At 43.1% G+C, this 17820-nt stretch overlaps 1 protein-coding gene across 1 annotated transcript in view; it reads right to left on the bottom strand.

The window, feature by feature from the left end:
* The window catches only part of LOC147014748 (metabotropic glutamate receptor 6-like), an 817753-nt gene that overhangs the window by 119649 nt on the left and 680284 nt on the right, over positions 1–17820 (bottom strand). The window contains exon 15 of the mRNA XM_085852974.1: positions 4508–5452. Within this exon, the coding sequence (XP_085709100.1) occupies positions 4508–5452 (945 nt within the window). The remainder of the gene's footprint in view (positions 1–4507; positions 5453–17820) is intronic.

The raw sequence follows: 17820 nt of genomic DNA, 5'->3' as shown, positions 1-17820 counted from the left end.
CCCCCCCAACCCCCCCCCCCCAGCCCCTTACAAAGAAAAACTCTTTCACTCTTAAACATGATCTCATTTTCCCTTCTACCTGTACTTTCTGTACGTCTTTCTTTACTTCTTGCACATCCCCTCTCTGCCCTTTTCACCCTATCATTTACGCTAGGTCATCGACCATCTGCTTGAAAATCAACCAACATCACAGCATTACATAAAAAAGGTGCAAAAACTGATCCCACTTAATTATAGACAAATTAGCTTACTTCCAATCATCAGCAAGGTCATGGAATCCATCATCACAGTTGACATAACATCATTCCTTTTCCCCATTGACATCTGCGATGATCAATTTGGATTCAGACCTGATCACACTGCCTTGGACATGCTGCTTCTAGTCAACCAACAATGGATGGAGGCCCTCAATATCAGACATGAGATTAGGGCAATCTCTCTGGACATACCTTGAGCTTTCGATACAGTCTGGCATGCTGCCTTACTCTCCGAATCCAAGGCCAACTCTATACATGGCTTACTGACTTCCTCTACTGTCATAACCAATGTGGCTCTCAACAGAATCATTTCATCTCCTCTCCCTGTCAAGGCTGGAATGCCCAAGGCAGTGTTCTGGGCCCAGTCCTATTCCTGATCTTCATTTATGATCTCTCTGACTCTGGAAAATCCACTTTATTTATTTTCTCATGATTCACCCTCTGCTGTGACATTTCTCATTCTTAAGACAGGCAGGTTGCATGTGGTATCTTCCCTATCTTCACATTTGACAAGGAAGCCTAGTGTTGGCTTAGCCTTTAGTGTGGCTGGCTTGGGATCTTCAGGTCCTGAGTTTTAGCACCTGTTGGCCATTGAAATAACACCAGGTGAGGTTGACTCAGCCTATCATCTTTCAGAGGTCGGCGAAATGATGCACTGGTAATTGGGCCGTTGCATCAACGGCATGGCCGTGCCCTCAGGCAATGATGCCACCTGCATCCTTGTGCTGCATACAAAGGAGGAGGAGGAGGAGGAGGCGGAGGAGGAGGAGGAGACTTTGACAAAATCACAAGCTGGTGCAACACTTGAAATACGACTTTCATTCCTGATATATCTCCCACTCCCACTATCTCTCTCTGAAAGGACTGTCTGGAAATCCCCCCCCCCCCTCCAATCTACTTTCTTAACAATCATCTTTAAGAAGTGCATCGTTTCAAACTCCAGGGTCTCACTATTAGCCATTATCTTTCTTGGGCAAACTACATTTTAAAGTTGGCCCTCAAAGTCAAACACCGGGCATCATCCATCACACAAAGTACATACTTGGCAACCTGAACGATCCACCTACAAGGCTTTCATCCGCAGCTTGATGGAGTTCCGCTCTCCCATCTGGGCTGGCTTTCCTGCCTCACATCTTGCTCAGCTTGATACCATGGAAACCAAGGCCTTCAAGATTATTGGAATCTCCCGCAATGAAGCTGAGTCTATGGGCTTATCACTTCGATGTTGCAGACAGGTCGGTGGTGTCTGTCCTCTTCCACCTCCTTTCTGGTCTTGCTCCTTCTGCTCTTTCCTTGCTTTGTTCTCCCAGGTTTCTGCAAGGAACACATGGTGAAACGACCCAAATCCAGGATCACTGTTCACCTCCACTCATTCGTTCCTCTTTTGTCATGCCTGTGGAACAACTTCCACATTTTCTTCAAGCTAATTCTTCCCTCCAGGTCTGCAAGACAACTGTTCACCACCATCTTAGATCGTCCCCAAAACCAAAATCATGATCTCTTCTTCCCTCGATAACCCCACCGCAATCTCTCCTCCTTACAAAATTCTCATTTTCCCTCTGGAGGGTTTTCTTTTGTATCGATCTTGTTCGCCTCGTGTGTCCTTTCCTGTCCCCCATTCCTCTCCACACCCATTGCTTGTCCAAGTCTCCCTCTATCTTGGCCTTCAACTCTGCTGATGAGGTTCCCCCCCTCTCTATACTGTCCCTTTTGTCCTGTTACCTCCAAATCCGTTCAGTGTACTAACTCTCCAAAAAGCCTCGACTATGTATACAAAAAAAATCCTGTTGGTGATCTGTTGGCGCCTTGTCCTCGTGCCTCTCATTGCTGTTGGCGGTGTGTTTACGAGCTGCTCTGTGTTGTCCAGCTGTTCCATGGGCCTTGGCTGGACCTCTATATTAAAAGATACAGCTGTTCCAGACATTCTACCATCTTTTAATATTCACATTAAAATGGAAGATTGAAATTTGGTTTTAAATTCAGCTCCATTGTAATTCAAATTTACAAACTGACGGCTTCGTCGCGTGAACACAAGAAGAGTGATATCCTTGAATACTTGCAGTCCAACTTACACTAATTCAGCAGATATATGTTGGCAAAATTATTATGACGAGCGATCACATTCCATTGTAAATTGTAAATCAGTGAAAATTGGAGCTTGCAGAATAGCATGAAGGTAAGCACACTCATCTCTGAGCTGTCTATCCAGACACAGCTATACACTGTCATCCTGGTATTTTGTAAGCGGGGCAATTCATCAATGTGTGTGCCGACCCTCGGATGGAAGTTAAACTGGGTGTCTGATCTGCCAGTATCGGTTGATGGACGTTAAAGATCTCATGGTGTCTTTCGAGAAGAGTAGGTGGGTTATCGCTGGCACCTCAAACAAATTTAAAATTCCTGCACACTCAGTCGAGTGTCCTGTGTCCAAGTGTCGACCTGCCCAGCATTTACCCCCTCGCCAAGAAACTGCTTCAGCAGAACCAATCCTCTGCAGAGAGCAAGGTGCACAACAGCACAAGTCGATGAGAGCATCGCTCTGAAGTCTCATCACCGACCTTATGCTGATTTGCATTGATAAAGTCCATAATTTCAATCCAACACTGAATTAGAACCTTCCAAGCTTGGCCTCCTGTAATCACTCTTTCAAGTTGTTCCGTTTGATAAGCAGCTTGCACACCAATAAGTTGGAGAAGTTAGACATTATTTATCATTGACGCATGAACCATCTCTGGAATAACAATAATGATCACTCGACTTACTGGAAGTGAATGACAAGAAAACCAGCACATTTGAACAAAAATCGAATTTTGTGTTTTTTTTTTTTTTTGCAGGAAAGGTTTGTTTTTGGTTTTCATGTAATGTGAAAACGCTAAGCAACCTGTCACTCATGTCAACAAAATGGATACAACATTGTGTGGGCTCGTGTAGGCTGCAAGGTTCTCAACCGTGTCGCATTATATCGTTCACAGAGATGAATTCTGGGTAAAATAAAGCCACAAACAAAATTCTGCTCACAACATGTAATGGCTTACCGGCAGTATAATACTTGTAATAGACATCCACAACCATCCCTGACCATGTCTGAGGGGCTCACTTCTTTTTGTTTTTTTCTTCTGGCCTCACTTCATGCCTGGTGTTGGCTTAATGGTTCGGGTGGTGGGACAGAGCATCCGAGAATCCTCTGCTGTCAAATTAATACCAGGTGGGGTTGACTCTGCCTGTCATCCTTCTGAGGTTGGTAAAATGAGTGCCAGCATGCTGGTATCCTGTGTCGGAGTGGCGACCCATCCAGGATTGTGCCCAATAGCCAAGGACACTGCTTATGCAGCACCAACGCTCTGTATCGAGTATGGTCCCGATGGATGGATTGCCCTCACTTTCCCACCTTTATTTGCTTATAAATTCGTTTTCTCTGCAACCGCTTGAGCGATTGACACAAGATTTTCAACATCGGAGTGCCTACCCTTGGGTAATGCTTTTTTATTTTTATTTTTTTTAAACAAAGTCATATTGTGATTGGATGGAAAATGTGGCTGGCATTCCAAAAAGACAGTTTTCTGCAGGCATGGGTTGCAGGGTGCTTCACACATGAGGAATAAACGGACTCGATCTCGCTTCGCTCAGCCTCGGCCAAATTACTCACACCTTGAACAGGCAGACATAGATATGTACACTTTTAAACAAGCATGCAAGTGCACACACACACACACACACACACACACACACACACACACACACACACACACACACACACACACACACACACACACACACACACACACACACACACACACACCGCTCACTTTGTTTGTTATCCATGTTGAGCTATCACCACAATATCATTATAAGCCCATGCATGTGATTTCGATGTACCTGCAGATTAGCATAGCAGAAAGCCAGAGCAGGGGCATGACTCTGAACACACATTTAAGGATACATTACCTGCAATATACATTATGACCTGTGAGGAGCACAAAACATGATGCATAGAAAACATAGAAATATTTGTGGAGGAAAATGGTTACCCTGTTCTAAAGTTCCCATACGAACCCGTAGCTCATGATGCTCAGATCCCAGGTCCAAATTAAATTAGCCTACTCATTGACTTTTCCGTTCTATTTGAATTTCCTTGAAAATCATCTGAAAGTACACTAAAATCTCATAATATCCTTGTCCTGCCTGTGATTTATGTATATGCTTCATCAAATGCTTTACATGAATGCTTGAATACAAAAATAAAAACTGACCTTATCTCCAGAGCGTGCTGTACCAAAGAAGATGGGCACAAATGCCAACCACACGATACAGGTGGTGTACATGGTCAGGCCAATGGGCTTTGCCTCGTTGAAGCTCTCTGGGACAGCACGGGTCTTAACGGCATAAATCGTGCAAACCACCATGAGCAGGAGGCTGTAGGCAAGCGAAGCTAGGGTCGCCAGTTCAGAGCCAGCGCAGCGCAGGAAGGCCCGAGCCCGGTCTGGTTCCAGGAGCGGTAGCTCTCCATAGTCCCTTGCAGCACGTGGAGGTTCTACAAAGAGCCAGGCTGTCATCGCAATAAGCTGCAGTCCCACAAGAACCGCAACAGCACCGAGTTGTGATGCGGGGCTTATGCAGCGTGGGGGTACGGCCGATCGACGGCCATGTGCAAAGATGCGCTGTATTCGGCTTGTTTTTGCAAGAAGAGCTGCATAGGTGACACATGGACCAAATCCTGGAGCAAGGCGGCGTGCCGCACAGGCTACGGGACCCGGTAGGGAAACCATCGCAAAGGTGGCACAGTAGGAGAGCATGATGCCTAACAACAGCACAGCACTCAGTTCCCTCCCGGATGCACGTACCAACGGTGTCGACCAATTGCGCACAAACACAGCAGTGACCATTGCTGCAGCTGCAAGACCAGCAGTGGCAACTGCTAATGGGATGGCGGCCCATGGAGAGTGAAGCTCAAGACGAACAATGGGAATGGGGACACAAGATGACCGATTGGCATCAGGCCTCGAGTCAAAGGGGCAGCGGCGGCAGGTCATTTCATCAAGCAGGAAGTCATAGCCACGACATGGTTCGCACATCCAGCAGCATGAAGCACCTTGCATTGGAGTTTGGCGCTCACCAGGTCCACATGGGTAGCTACAAAAAGAGCCAGGAGCTGCACCCCCCAAAGGACTCTCAGATCCCCATCGGAGTAAATCCAGCTGGTGGAGGTGTCAGAGGAAAAGCATCTACAAAAATCAACTTGAAATTTATAAATAACTTACTTAAGGGAACATCTCTTTATTGCACATTCAATGTTTTTTACCTGCTCCATACATGTTCCTTCCTTCCCTTCCCTTATTCCTATTTCCTCCAAAATTATTTTTCTCTCATCTCACATACTCCTTGATTAAAAAAAAAAACTCTTCCGATTTCTCATGAGACGAGATGTGATTAAAAAAAAAAAACCTAATAAGAGATCTGATGATAAATTTTTTTTTAATAAGGGCTTCCTTACTTCCCTTTTTTTCTCCTACATTCCCCCTACTTTTCCTTTTATCAATTTTAATACTTTTTCAATTTCTCTCTCCGCAAACTTTATGCATACATGATCAATACAGAGCACTCACGCGTAGATCAACAAACTACCAGGAAATAGACAATTACACAAAGACCAGGCAAGCATCAGTTTCGGCAACATTACTATCCTCCAGAGGGGAAGTCAGCAGTGGTTGGGGAAGGTTTTGTCTTGGATTGCAACCCATCTAGGAATATCAATCTATCATGGCAGTTGATGTCAAATCCTTCCTTTTCTCCAAAGCACTAATCTCAGATCATCAGTTTGGTTTCAGACCTGGTCATTCCACCTTGGATATACTGCTATTACTCTCCCAACAATGCATGGTAAGCTCTCAATTTCAGACATGGGATCAGGACAGTCTCTCTGGACATTGCTCGAACATTTGTTGCAGTCTGGTCCCTCACCTTGATCTCCAAACTCCCTGCTTATGGCATCCAAGGCCATTCGAAGCATGGATCACTGACTTTCTCCACTCGTGTATTCAATGAGCTCTTAAAGGGATCCTCTCATCTCTTTCCCTGAGAAGGCTGGAGTGTCTGTCACAAGGCAGTGTCTTGGGCCAAGTCTTGTTCCTCACCTTCATCAATGATCTTTCTAATTCTCTGGAAAATCCTGCTTATCTCTTTGCTGATGATTCCACCCTCTGCCGTATAATTTCTCATCCTTCAGACAGGCGAGAAGCAGCCTCTTCTCTCTCTGTAGATCTTGATAGAATCAAGAGCTCGTTCAACACTTGGAATATGTCTTTCAACCCTGACAAGTCCCACGCACTCACCCTGTCTCTCTGATAGGACCGTCTGGCAAACCCTCCCATCTACTTCGTAAACAAAACACTTGAAGAGGTGAGGCCACTCAAACTTTTGGGCCTCACCATCTGCCATGATCTTTCTTTGGCAGACCATATTTCCAAGATGACCTTCAAAGCCAGCCGCCAACCGGGCATCCTTGGTTGTGCAAGCTCTTTCATTTGCCAATTTGAACTTTTCATAACTTACAAGAACTTCATTGGGCAGCTTAATGACTCTCTTCTCTGAGGAAATTACAAGACAGTTGCTCTCCCCTTTCGGCTGGCACCGCTGCCTCACACCTTGCCCTTATTGATGCCATGGAAAGCAAGGCCCTCAAAATCATTGGGATCTCCAGTTTATCTTGTATCGCTGACAGGTTGGTGGCCTCTCTACATTCTACCTCCTCCATTTTGGTCTTGCACCCTTTGGTCTCTCTTGGCTATGTCCCTCCCAAGTTTCTGCGGGGCGCACACGATAACCCTCTTCTTTTTATGCTCCCAAAGTTCAGGCTCACTTCTCATCTCCAACCATTTAAACCTGTGTTTGGGTTTGACGGTAATTGGTTTGAGGGTGGTAGAGTAGTGGCTGAAACCCAAATCCTATTCAGATTCCTCCTGACGACTCCATCTTTTCTCTTTTCTTCTTTGGGTTCCTTCCAATGACTCCAATGCAGTATTTGTTTTTCCATTTGATTATGTTTGTACCATATTCTGATGCTGTGTGGACTGCGCTTTCCCGCTGACGGACCTCTGGTAGTTTGTACCTGTTGCTGCGTTTCAGCCTGGGGAGTAACTGCTGCCATCTGCCGATCCGGGTTTTTCCCGACATATTTGTTCTTTGTTCCTTTCACATTTCTTTCCACTTTTTCACATTTCTCTTGACTTTTCTTTTATATATTTCACTCTTTATGTCTCTCTTTCTTTATCTATCTCTCTAAGTTTTCTGTAAGGCTCACTTGGCTGCACTTCGATGGGTTTGAGGGTAGTGGAGTAGCGGCTGAAACCTGAATCATATCTAAGTTCCTCCTGATGATCCTATCTTTGCTCTTTTCTTATTCGGGTTCCTTATGATCACTCTAATGCAGAATTTGGTCTTCCGTTTGATTCCATTCAGCTCGTGTACAGCTTGTTCACTCCCAATGTGTCCTTCACCTCCGCTTGATCTCACTCTCATCCTCACTTTTACTCTGCTGTTAGTGTTTCCCCCTTTCCATTTTTATTTCCTTCCATTCTGATCTAGCTCCTCCACGAGCCTCGACAATGTATACGAAAAGTAAAAATCTGAGACAAGTGATCTAATCATTTTTTTGTCGACACAAAATTGAGGCTCATGGAAGGGTGAGGTGACAAATAATAAAACGGCAATGAACTAATAGTGGGGGAACAGTTGGACACAACAAGCAACGGAATGAATGAACAGCAAAAGAGGCGAAAGAAGAGTGGAAGAAACACAGTATCACGCAACAAATAAGATTGGTTACATTAGGGGTTCTTAACCTTTTGATGATTCCAGACCCCCAATGGATGTCCCAACATGGTCCCATACCCCCTTCGCTTGACTGTCAAAATCATCATCATCACCAGTCCTATTAGTTGACAGTATGAATTCCAAAGATGTCAATAGCTTGAATTTATTTTAGATATGGATAGCTAGGAATAGAACATGAAAGGCAATCATAAGCGTTTATCATACATATTTACAAAAAAAAATAAATAAATAACTGAGAAATTACAAATATACAAACATTGAATAACAGTGAATATTGAATAACAGTGCTAGTTATAATCTGACATTCTAACCAATTATAAATTAATAAATCAAATATATACAAATATTCAGAGATCGAGTCCTATACCCCCAGCATTTAGTTCCCATACCCCCAAGGGGTATGGATACCCCCGGTTAAGAACCCCTGGGTTACAGTATGTTGAAAGGGGATAAAACAATTGTGGATATAGATGGCAGACGACATGAGATGGAAGTGCACGACTTGCTTGAAAACCTGCAGGGAACACTGCTAGGAATGAACATCCTCAGAAAGGTGGCTCCAACATATGGGAGAAAAGAGGACAAAAGTGAGGAGGTGTGCAGTCAGCTTGGATTTTGGGAGTTTAACCAGAAAGGGATTACAGGAAGAATGCATGAATCCTGGAGATGCTGGGGAGGGACAGAGGAATGAGAAAGTAGAGTGAACTAGATTAAAAGGAAGCAATAAAAAATAACAGATGTGAGAGCAACAGGACTTTTCCTTTGGGTTCGTTGTGGAAGAGGGAAATAATGTTGAGAGCTTTAGATTCCAGGAGAGATAGATGTCATCAGGGGTGCCAACCCATAGGGGAGAGCAGTACTCCGTTCAGCTATAGACAAAGGCCTTGTAGGTTGTGAGTCATTCTGATTCTCTAAGGAATTCATTGGTTCTGGAATTACTGCGGCTGGTTCTGGAAGCCAGCTTTGGGGTTTCGTCGGCCCAGGAGAAGTCAGGGCTGACGGTGAGATTTTGAAGTTCAGTGGTTGACCATGGAAATAGACAGGTGGGCTCTTTCGACAATCCTTCCAGAGCAACATGGTGAGATTATATGATTTAGCAAGATTGAAAGACATGTTCATTTATTAGAACAGCATCTCATCAATTCCTGATCAGCAGAGAGTGATGCAGCTGCTGTGTGAATGTCAGTGGGATAGGGTACTGTATATGACAGTGTGGAGTCATCTAAAAAAAGAAAATATGGTGTCCCAGAATACTGAGAGGTCGTTTATGTAGAAGAGGAACAAGCCTAGTTCCAAAACCCTGCCTTGGGTCACTCCAGCCTCCACTGGGAGAGGAGAGAGGTTTCCATTGATAGCAATGCAATGACTGTGTGAGTAAACGAAGTCAGAAATCCAGGAACGAAGGTGGCTTTGTATGACACAGTGAGTTTGGCAAGCATAGCAGGATGAAAGACTGTATCAAATGCTCAATAAATATCCAGTTCGACTTACCTGACTTCATGTTTGAGATTTAGTGCATCCACCCACCCTTTGCTGAAAGAGCAGCAACATCATGTCAAAGGTTGAGTGACTGGGCTGGAGTCCAAACTTGTAGTCAGAGACCAGGGTGTTCGAAAAGAGGAAATACTTGGCATCACCAACAATTATGGATTCCATGACTGCTCATAATTGAAATAAGTTTACAAGTTTGTCATTGAGAGAATCTGTTTATGCATCCTTCTTGTTGATGGAGTGATTTTGCTGACTTCCATGCAGACGGGAGGTCGCCAAATGAGGAGGGCAAGCTCAAAATAACAGGCAGGGGATAAGCAAGAGTAGCAGAACAAGATTTGAGTACATGCCCATGGATGCTATCTGTGTTCATTGCGAAAGCGATTTCAAAACTGATCAGATATTGGTATATCTTCTCGGGTGAGAAGTAAATGAAGTCCAGTCAACAGTTGGTATAAGGGGGTAAGATGGTGACAGAGTTAGATCGGTTGGAAAGACAAGATTTGGAAGCAAATGCCGAATTGAGATAGAGTATTCTGATTTATCTTGGGAGAGTCCTTGATGATGCAATTTTAGATAAGGGAGAGGATGGTGGGGGAGCACAAACAACAGATGGACTTGAGAAGGCACCGCCACAACTTTGACGAAGGGGACTGGTTGGAGAGTTCAGCATTTGGATTTAAACTTATTTATTAAAACATTAAACATTTTTTAGTGTGAAATGAGGACCCTTCTTTATTGTACAAAGCATTGGGGCAGTTCTATTTATTGACCATGGTTGCTTTGCCCTTTTTCACAAAAGTTTCTAAATGTAGATTACAGCTTTGGTCAGTAATTTAACCTTCATGATAGATTTAAATTCCTTCATTTATAAATTATTCCTGGTGTTGGCTTAATGTTTAGGGTGGTGGGCTTGGGATCCTAGGATCCTCAGTTCAAATCCTTCATGTCTGTTGAATTAATACCAGATGGGGTTGACTCTGCCTGTCATCCTTCCAAGGTCGGCAAAATGAGTGCCAGATTGCTGGTATCCTGTGTCAAAGTGGCGACCTGTCCAGGATTGTGCCCAATAGCCAAGGAGACTGCTTAAAGCATGAGCCACATTTGCTCTATGGCTCAGATACGGCAGCCGTACCCCCCCCCCCCTGAATTGCCAGAAACGTGCAGCGGCCGCAGAGTTTCTGAGGTGGCCTCAGGGTGGCCCTACGCCGTATGGCTATCTTTTACAGGCCGTAGGGGTCTCCGTGGAATTAAAGCATGGAGTTATAAGTTTTTTCATTTCTAGGTTGGCCATAGTAATTCGACAAGACGTAGCCATAACGTAGATGTTCCACATCGACCGTACGTAGGGCGTACGGTGGGCTTGCGTTATTCGTACGGCTGCACTAGGCTCTTATCAATGAAAAATGAATTTTGCCAACCCCCCAAAAATTACCAAAAAATAATAATAATAATAAAAAAATTACGTTCGCCTTAGGGCCCCCCTGCAGTCGCCTTGCGGGCACCTTGAGGCTACCTTGCGTCTGCCTTGAAAATTCTATGGCAGCCGCAGGGACGCCCTAAGGTCACCATGCGAAATCAAATCAAAGACCATACGGCACCCCCACGTTTTCGGTCTCCACAATTTATAATACGCCGTGCGGCTCCCCGAAAAATAAAAACATATGTGACTGCTACATTGTGTGACCGTGGAAATACTGTGGCCATCCTATAATTGCTAGTGGCCATAAATTTTTTAGACCCTACAGCCGCCGAGCCAAATGTGACTGAAGCATAAGCAGCACCAACGCTCTGCACAGAGTATGGTCCCAATGGATTTATTAATACTTTAAATATGATCAGTACATTGGATAGCCTCAGTTATTATGTAAAGCATTCCTGCAACTCACTTTTGAACTGTGAGGTCTTGGCTGCTTTGCCTTGTTTTAACATAAGTTTCTAAAGGAAGATTACAGCTATGCTCAGCCATTTAATTTTAACGAGTTTGTAATGGTGTTTAGAAAATGTATGTGTTGGACAATCTCAAGGGAAGATGCATTTTTATGATGTTGACATTCAAACTTTGCCAACGGGTTGTGAAACATTTTAAAACTAGAACGGGCACTCATAGAGCGCATACCTTTGCCGCCACTACTTTTTTTTCTTGGTATGAGTGTGGGGAACTGGTTTCATATGAATGGTCTTATGACACAAACCACATATCTATAATGTCATGACCCCCCCCGACTTTCGGGGGCTACAGACTAAACAACAATCAACTCACGTCGTTTTGGCGAGTCTTCACTCTCAAGCTCGGTGAATACAACGTTTCAACAGGAGAAGGTAATCTCGTTTGATGCTGGTTTTATGCAAATCGAATAAGAATTGACTGAGTTATGCCGAAAACCGCATATTTTTCAAGGGCGTGACCCCCCCCGACATTTTACCCCAACCGGTGACATGTGTTATGACGTCATTGTGTCACAAGATTGGGCATTAAATTCTGAACATTTTGGTGCTGGGTTCATGTAAAGCGGACAAGAATTGACCGCGTTATGACAAAAACCGCATATTTTTCAAGGTCGTGACCCCCCTGACCTTTGACCCCTAACCGGTAACAAGAGTATGGGCGTCATTGTGTCATATTGCATATCACAAGATGAGGCGTTGAATTCTGAACATTTTGGCGTTAGTTGCATGCAAATTGAATAAAAATTGACCGTGTTATCGTAAAAAGACGATTTTGACCTTTTCGTGACCTTGACCTTGACCTTTTCGTGACTTTGACCTTGACCTTTGACCCGAACGATCCCAAAATCTAATCGAATGCTTCCTGGCTAATAACCAATCATCCCACCAAATTTCATGCAATTCGGTTTAACACTTTTTGAGTTATACGAATCACAATATTACAAATAAATAAATAAATAAATAAATACACACCGACCAAAACATAACCTTTCGCAGAATGCGAAGGTAACAAGTTGTGTTACTTTATTTTGCTACAAGTATTGGTCCAATTTTAGACACCAGGCAAAGGTGATAAAAAAATATATAATCTACATGAATGAATGTACGAGTACTACTGTAGACACTTATATGTAATATGTATTACTATAGAACTTATAGACATCCACAACCATCCTTGACAGTGTTGTGGAACGTCAGCTGAGACCCTCACTTTTTAGCTTGTCTGCGACGAAGTCGAGAGGTGCTGTTGAAGCCATAACTATGTCCTTCAGTCAGTCAGTCAGTCCTTCCATAACGATGTCCTTCAGTCAGTCAGTCCTTCCATAACGATGTTCTTCAGTCAGTCAGTCAGTCCTTCCTTCCAGAAATGGGTCCATGAACATTTTTTCGTTTCTTCTCTCCTCCTTCGAGGTGGCTCAACCAACCGATCATTTTGAAACTCAGCATGATGATTCTTGACATCTATGCTCAAATATACTCATGGAGCCCTAAAAAAAAATTCATCCAGGTGTTGAGATAATTAGCTAATTAACTCAAAATGTAATCTATGTTTGTGTCCATCACATATCTCGAGATTCCGTCATGTCGCGAGATCGTTATTTAATTTAAACGATTTAATTTTAACCTCTTAGTTAAATTGTAACCTCTTCATGTCATTAATACCATTTTGCTTTGAAGAATGGAAAGAAAGGGAGAGGGGAGGGCAGCCCTTTTAGTCCTTTTAAGAGCCTATAGACCTATTTAGACCTTGAGACCCTAACTACTGTTGGAATGTGCCCTTTGGATCGTTAAATCCCATTGACCCTTCAGACACTTTCGAGCCCTTCAACACTTTAGTCCCTGCTTAGACCTATTGACCCTTCAGACCGTTAAACACCTTAAACTCCTCAGACCTTTGAAGACCCATCAGACATTTACATCCTTTAGACCCCTTTTAGACCCCATCGATCCATTAGACCCTAACTACTTTTGGAACATACCCTTTAGACCTTTGGATCCTTTCGACCCCATTTACCTTAAGACCCCTTATTGCCCTTTAGGCCCATATCTACCCCTTACACATGTGGACTCTTTTGACCTTTAAGACCCCTTGAAACATTTTCAACACTTTGGACTTTTTACACCCTTTAGACCCATTTATACCCAAACTACAATTCGGACATACCCTTTCGACCTTTAGTCCCTATAAACCTTTATACCCCTAAATACGTTTTTGACTTTTAGACTCTTTCAAACCTTTGACTTTTCAAACGAGACCCTTTTTAAACGTTTTAAGACCATTTTAGACCTTTTAAGACCCTTTCGACATGTACATCCTTCAGAACAGTTTGACCCAAACTACTTTTGGAATGTAACCTTTAGACCACACAGACCTTTGAAGTGACCCTTTCAACACTTTAGACCCCTTTAAACCCTTCCACCTTTTCAACCCTATAAACGCTTTAGATCATTTGACCCTTTAGACCCCTTAGACCATTTAGACTTCAACTACTAATGGAATGTACCCTTTTGACCCCTTATATCCAATAGACACTTTAAACCCTTTATTACCCTTTAAACCATGATAGACCCTTTTTACCTTTACAACCTTTAGACCCCTAAGACTATTTAGACCTTTTTTGTCCTTTTTAAGACCCTTTTTACCTTTACAACCTTTAGACCCCTAAGACCATTTAGACCTTTTTTGTGCTTTTTAAGACCCTTTTTACCTTTACAACCTTTAGATCCCTAAGACCATTTAGACCTTTTTTGTCCTTTTTACGACCCTTTTTACCTTTACAACCTTTAGACCCCTAAGACCATTTAGACCTTTTTCGTCCTTTTTAAGACCCTTTCAACACCTTAAACTCCTTTTGACCCTTATACCCTTTAGTCCTCTTCGACCCTCGAGACTAGACCCTTAGACCTTTTACACCCCTTTAGGGTCCAAAAACTTTTAAGGGCCCTTTCACTGGACAAAAACTAATGGAATGTTTTTCATTAATTCAGGACCTGCTCATGTCCTACATAGTTTTCACTGCGTGAATACAATCGTGTCATCAGGCCTTTGAGCCCCCAAGGGTCCATAATTTTCCAACGAATCAACTATATCACCTAATACACCTCAACAATGACTGCCTTACATCGGGAGACGAGCATCTATCCCACTATTCATTTTTATTCAGCCCTCACTTTTTCCCTGTTATTCGCTTTTAAATCAATCTTCTCCACAACCGCATGGGCGACTGACACGAAACCTTCAACATCGGAACCCATGGACAATTTCTTTTAACAAAGATACATGGTGATTGGATGGAAAATGCATCTGGCATTCCAAAAAGTCTGTTTTCTGTAGGCACTGGTTGCAGGGTGTTTCACGTGTCAGGAATAAATGGCCTCAACCTCATTCCGCTCGGCCTCGGCCAAATGAATTCATTCAAGAAGAAAATGTCAGACACTTTGACATCCATCGTGGTTTGAAAACATAGTGGTCAATAAACAACTGAGGTGTTAATTTCAGCAACTAAGACAGCACTCTGTTTGAGCCTCTGGTCAAACTTCATGTGTAAATACAATAATAATAGTAAAAAAAACTTCTTTCTCACTACAAGATGTCCTGTGAGCTCCTGCTGTGCACAAATTGGCAAATGTCTGGAAGTACAGAAATTGCAGGAAAGGCAAAACAATAGTGTAAGTTTGCACTCGTGTCGATATTTCTTTGCTCTACTTCTTGTTGAGTGAGTTTTGTTTCTTTCAACAACACACATGATATATTGACATGGCAATTCGTATTGTGGCAACAATTTGGGTGTCTTGCTTGAGGTTAGATTTCCAAATTGTGTCTTGAGGTTAGATTTTCAAATTCCTTGAAAATGTATCTGTTCTCGAAGGTCTTTGGACAATTTTATCTTTCGTGTTGGTTGTGAAATTTCCATCATAAACTTTAGGTGTGTAAGTACTGGATAGAATTAGATTTGCTTCTGAAACAGCTGCATTGCTAAACTTTTATGCTGGATAATTATCTGTCCATGGTGAAGGACTCGGTCCGGTTTGCTGAAATCCCATGACTGATTTCATGTTTCAGGAGTCCTAAAAGAGGCATGTCCTCACACTTAAACATCAAACATAATTACTTTCTGAATCCTGTGTAAAGATGGAAACACTTTAGCCTTCAGTAAACTCGGGTTGGCTAACAGACAAATGTTGATGATCTTTAAAAAAAAAAAAAAAAAAACTTTGTCTAAAAATAGTCGGAAAAAAAACCTCAAGATTCCTACTTTATAGCAAAAGATGTTCAGTTTTAAAGTAGTAAGTTTGAGATTATTCCCTCTGCCATTGAAGGTGGACGGAGGTTATGTTTCACCCCTGCTGTCTGTCTGTGAGCAGGAAGGATATCTCAAAAAGTTATGGACGGATTCAAACGAAATTTAGTTGACAGGTTGGGCATGTTGAGGACGAATTGATTCGATTTTGGTGAAAATCCGGATCTGGTTACGAGGAATTTTAAAGTGATTTTTCACCATTGAGAGATGGGACCATAAACGACATATAGCACAATGTAGCACAATGTTTCAAACAGTTGTGGATAGATTATGACAAAACTTGGTGGATGAGTTGGGCAGGTGATAAGAACAAGCCGATTAGATTTTGGTTAAGGTCCAGATGCAGATCTAGCCTATCAGTGGCATACAAAACGTAAACCGTTTAGCCTGGCAGAGGTAAGCGCTCTACCGAGTGCGGTTCCTGCAGTCAAAATGCTCAAGTTCAGAATGGACAGTTTGTGATTCTCGAGGAAAATGTTCAAATTATTCATAGAGAGTTGATTGGAATTTTTCAAGTTTGTAGTGAAAAGAGGAAGAAAGAGGTGGAGCAAACATCACTCCCACCTCCAAGAAAGGTGCAAAAATAAATCCTATCAACTACAGACTGGTGAACATATTTCCTATTACAAGAAAAATCATGGAATCCATCCTTGCTGCTGATGTCAAATCTTTCCTGTTGTCAAACAGCCTGATCTATGACCATTAGTTTGGATTCAGGCTCAGTCACTCAACTCTACACATGCATGCCACTGTTCCTCTCACATCAATGGTGGGAGGTGCTAACTCTCAATCAAGAGATCAGGACCATCTGCTTGGACTTATCTCAGACATTTGACACAGCCTGCCATCCTTTTTTGCCTGCCATGTCAACCCCTTTACCTGCGGCATTCAATGCAACCTTAATTCCTGGATTTCTGACTTCCTTCACTCATGCAGTCAATGTGTTGCTGTAAATGAATCCCTCACCTCCCTTCTCCCAGTGGAGGCTGGAGTTTTCCAAGGCAGTGCATTGAATCCAGTCTTGTTCCTCAACTATATCAATGCTCTGAAAAACCCTCTCTTCCTTTTTACAGACGATCCTACATTCTGTCATACAGTACCAAATCCTACTGCTGGGCAGATTGCAGCTGCTGATCGATGCTGATCTGGAATTAATTAGATACTGGTCTGATAAATGGAACAAGTCCTTCAGCCTCACCCTGTCGCTCCAGAAGTATTATCAAACTAGCCCACCTGTCTATTGCCATGGTCAGCCACTGGAAGAGGTGCAGTCTGTTGAACTTCTCGGCCTCAACATCAGCCTTGACCTCTCTTGGATCAACCACATGGCAAAGCTGGCTTCCAAAGCCAGATGCAGATTGAGCATCCACCATCAATCCAAATCTTTCCTTGGGAAATCAGAACTACTCACAGTCTGCAAGGCCTTTGTCCAAAGCTCAATGGAGTACTACTCTCCACTATGGGCTGGTGCTCCAGCATCACACCTGTCTCTCCTGGATTCTGTCAAATCTAAAGTTCTCAACATTATTGGAATCTCCCATGACGAGGCCGGAGCACAAGGTTTGTTGCTTTCACATTGCAGGTAGGTCAGTGGTATATCTGTTTTCGACAGACTCTTCTCTGATATTTCTCCCTCTGCTCTCTCAGTCCTCTAAACCTCCATATCTACTCTAGATTGCACATGTTGTTCCAGTAACCCCCTTGTGGTTAAATTTCCAGAATCCAGGCTGATGGTACACCTCAACTCTTTTGGTCCTTGATTCTCCTGTCTGTGGAACTACCTTCCAGAGGCTGTTCTTTCTCAGGCTTCCATCCAGGCTTTCAAGTAGGGACTGCACCACCACCTCATCTCATTCCCCATCCTGACCCATAATCTTTATTACAACCATTATCCCTCCCTAAATCAACCCTCTCACTTTTAAATATTCGTGTTTTCTCTGGCTGCATCTCCACATCTCTCTATCTATCTCAACTGTATCTCTCTCGCCCCC

This window comes from Eptatretus burgeri, chromosome 13 (assembly GCF_056783735.1).
Source record: "Eptatretus burgeri isolate ZD-2024b chromosome 13, Ebu_testis_v1, whole genome shotgun sequence".
Classification (NCBI taxonomy): Eukaryota; Metazoa; Chordata; class Myxini; order Myxiniformes; family Myxinidae; genus Eptatretus; species Eptatretus burgeri.
Note: the sequence above shows the minus strand (reverse complement) of the source record. Positions and strands in the feature narration are given on the sequence as shown.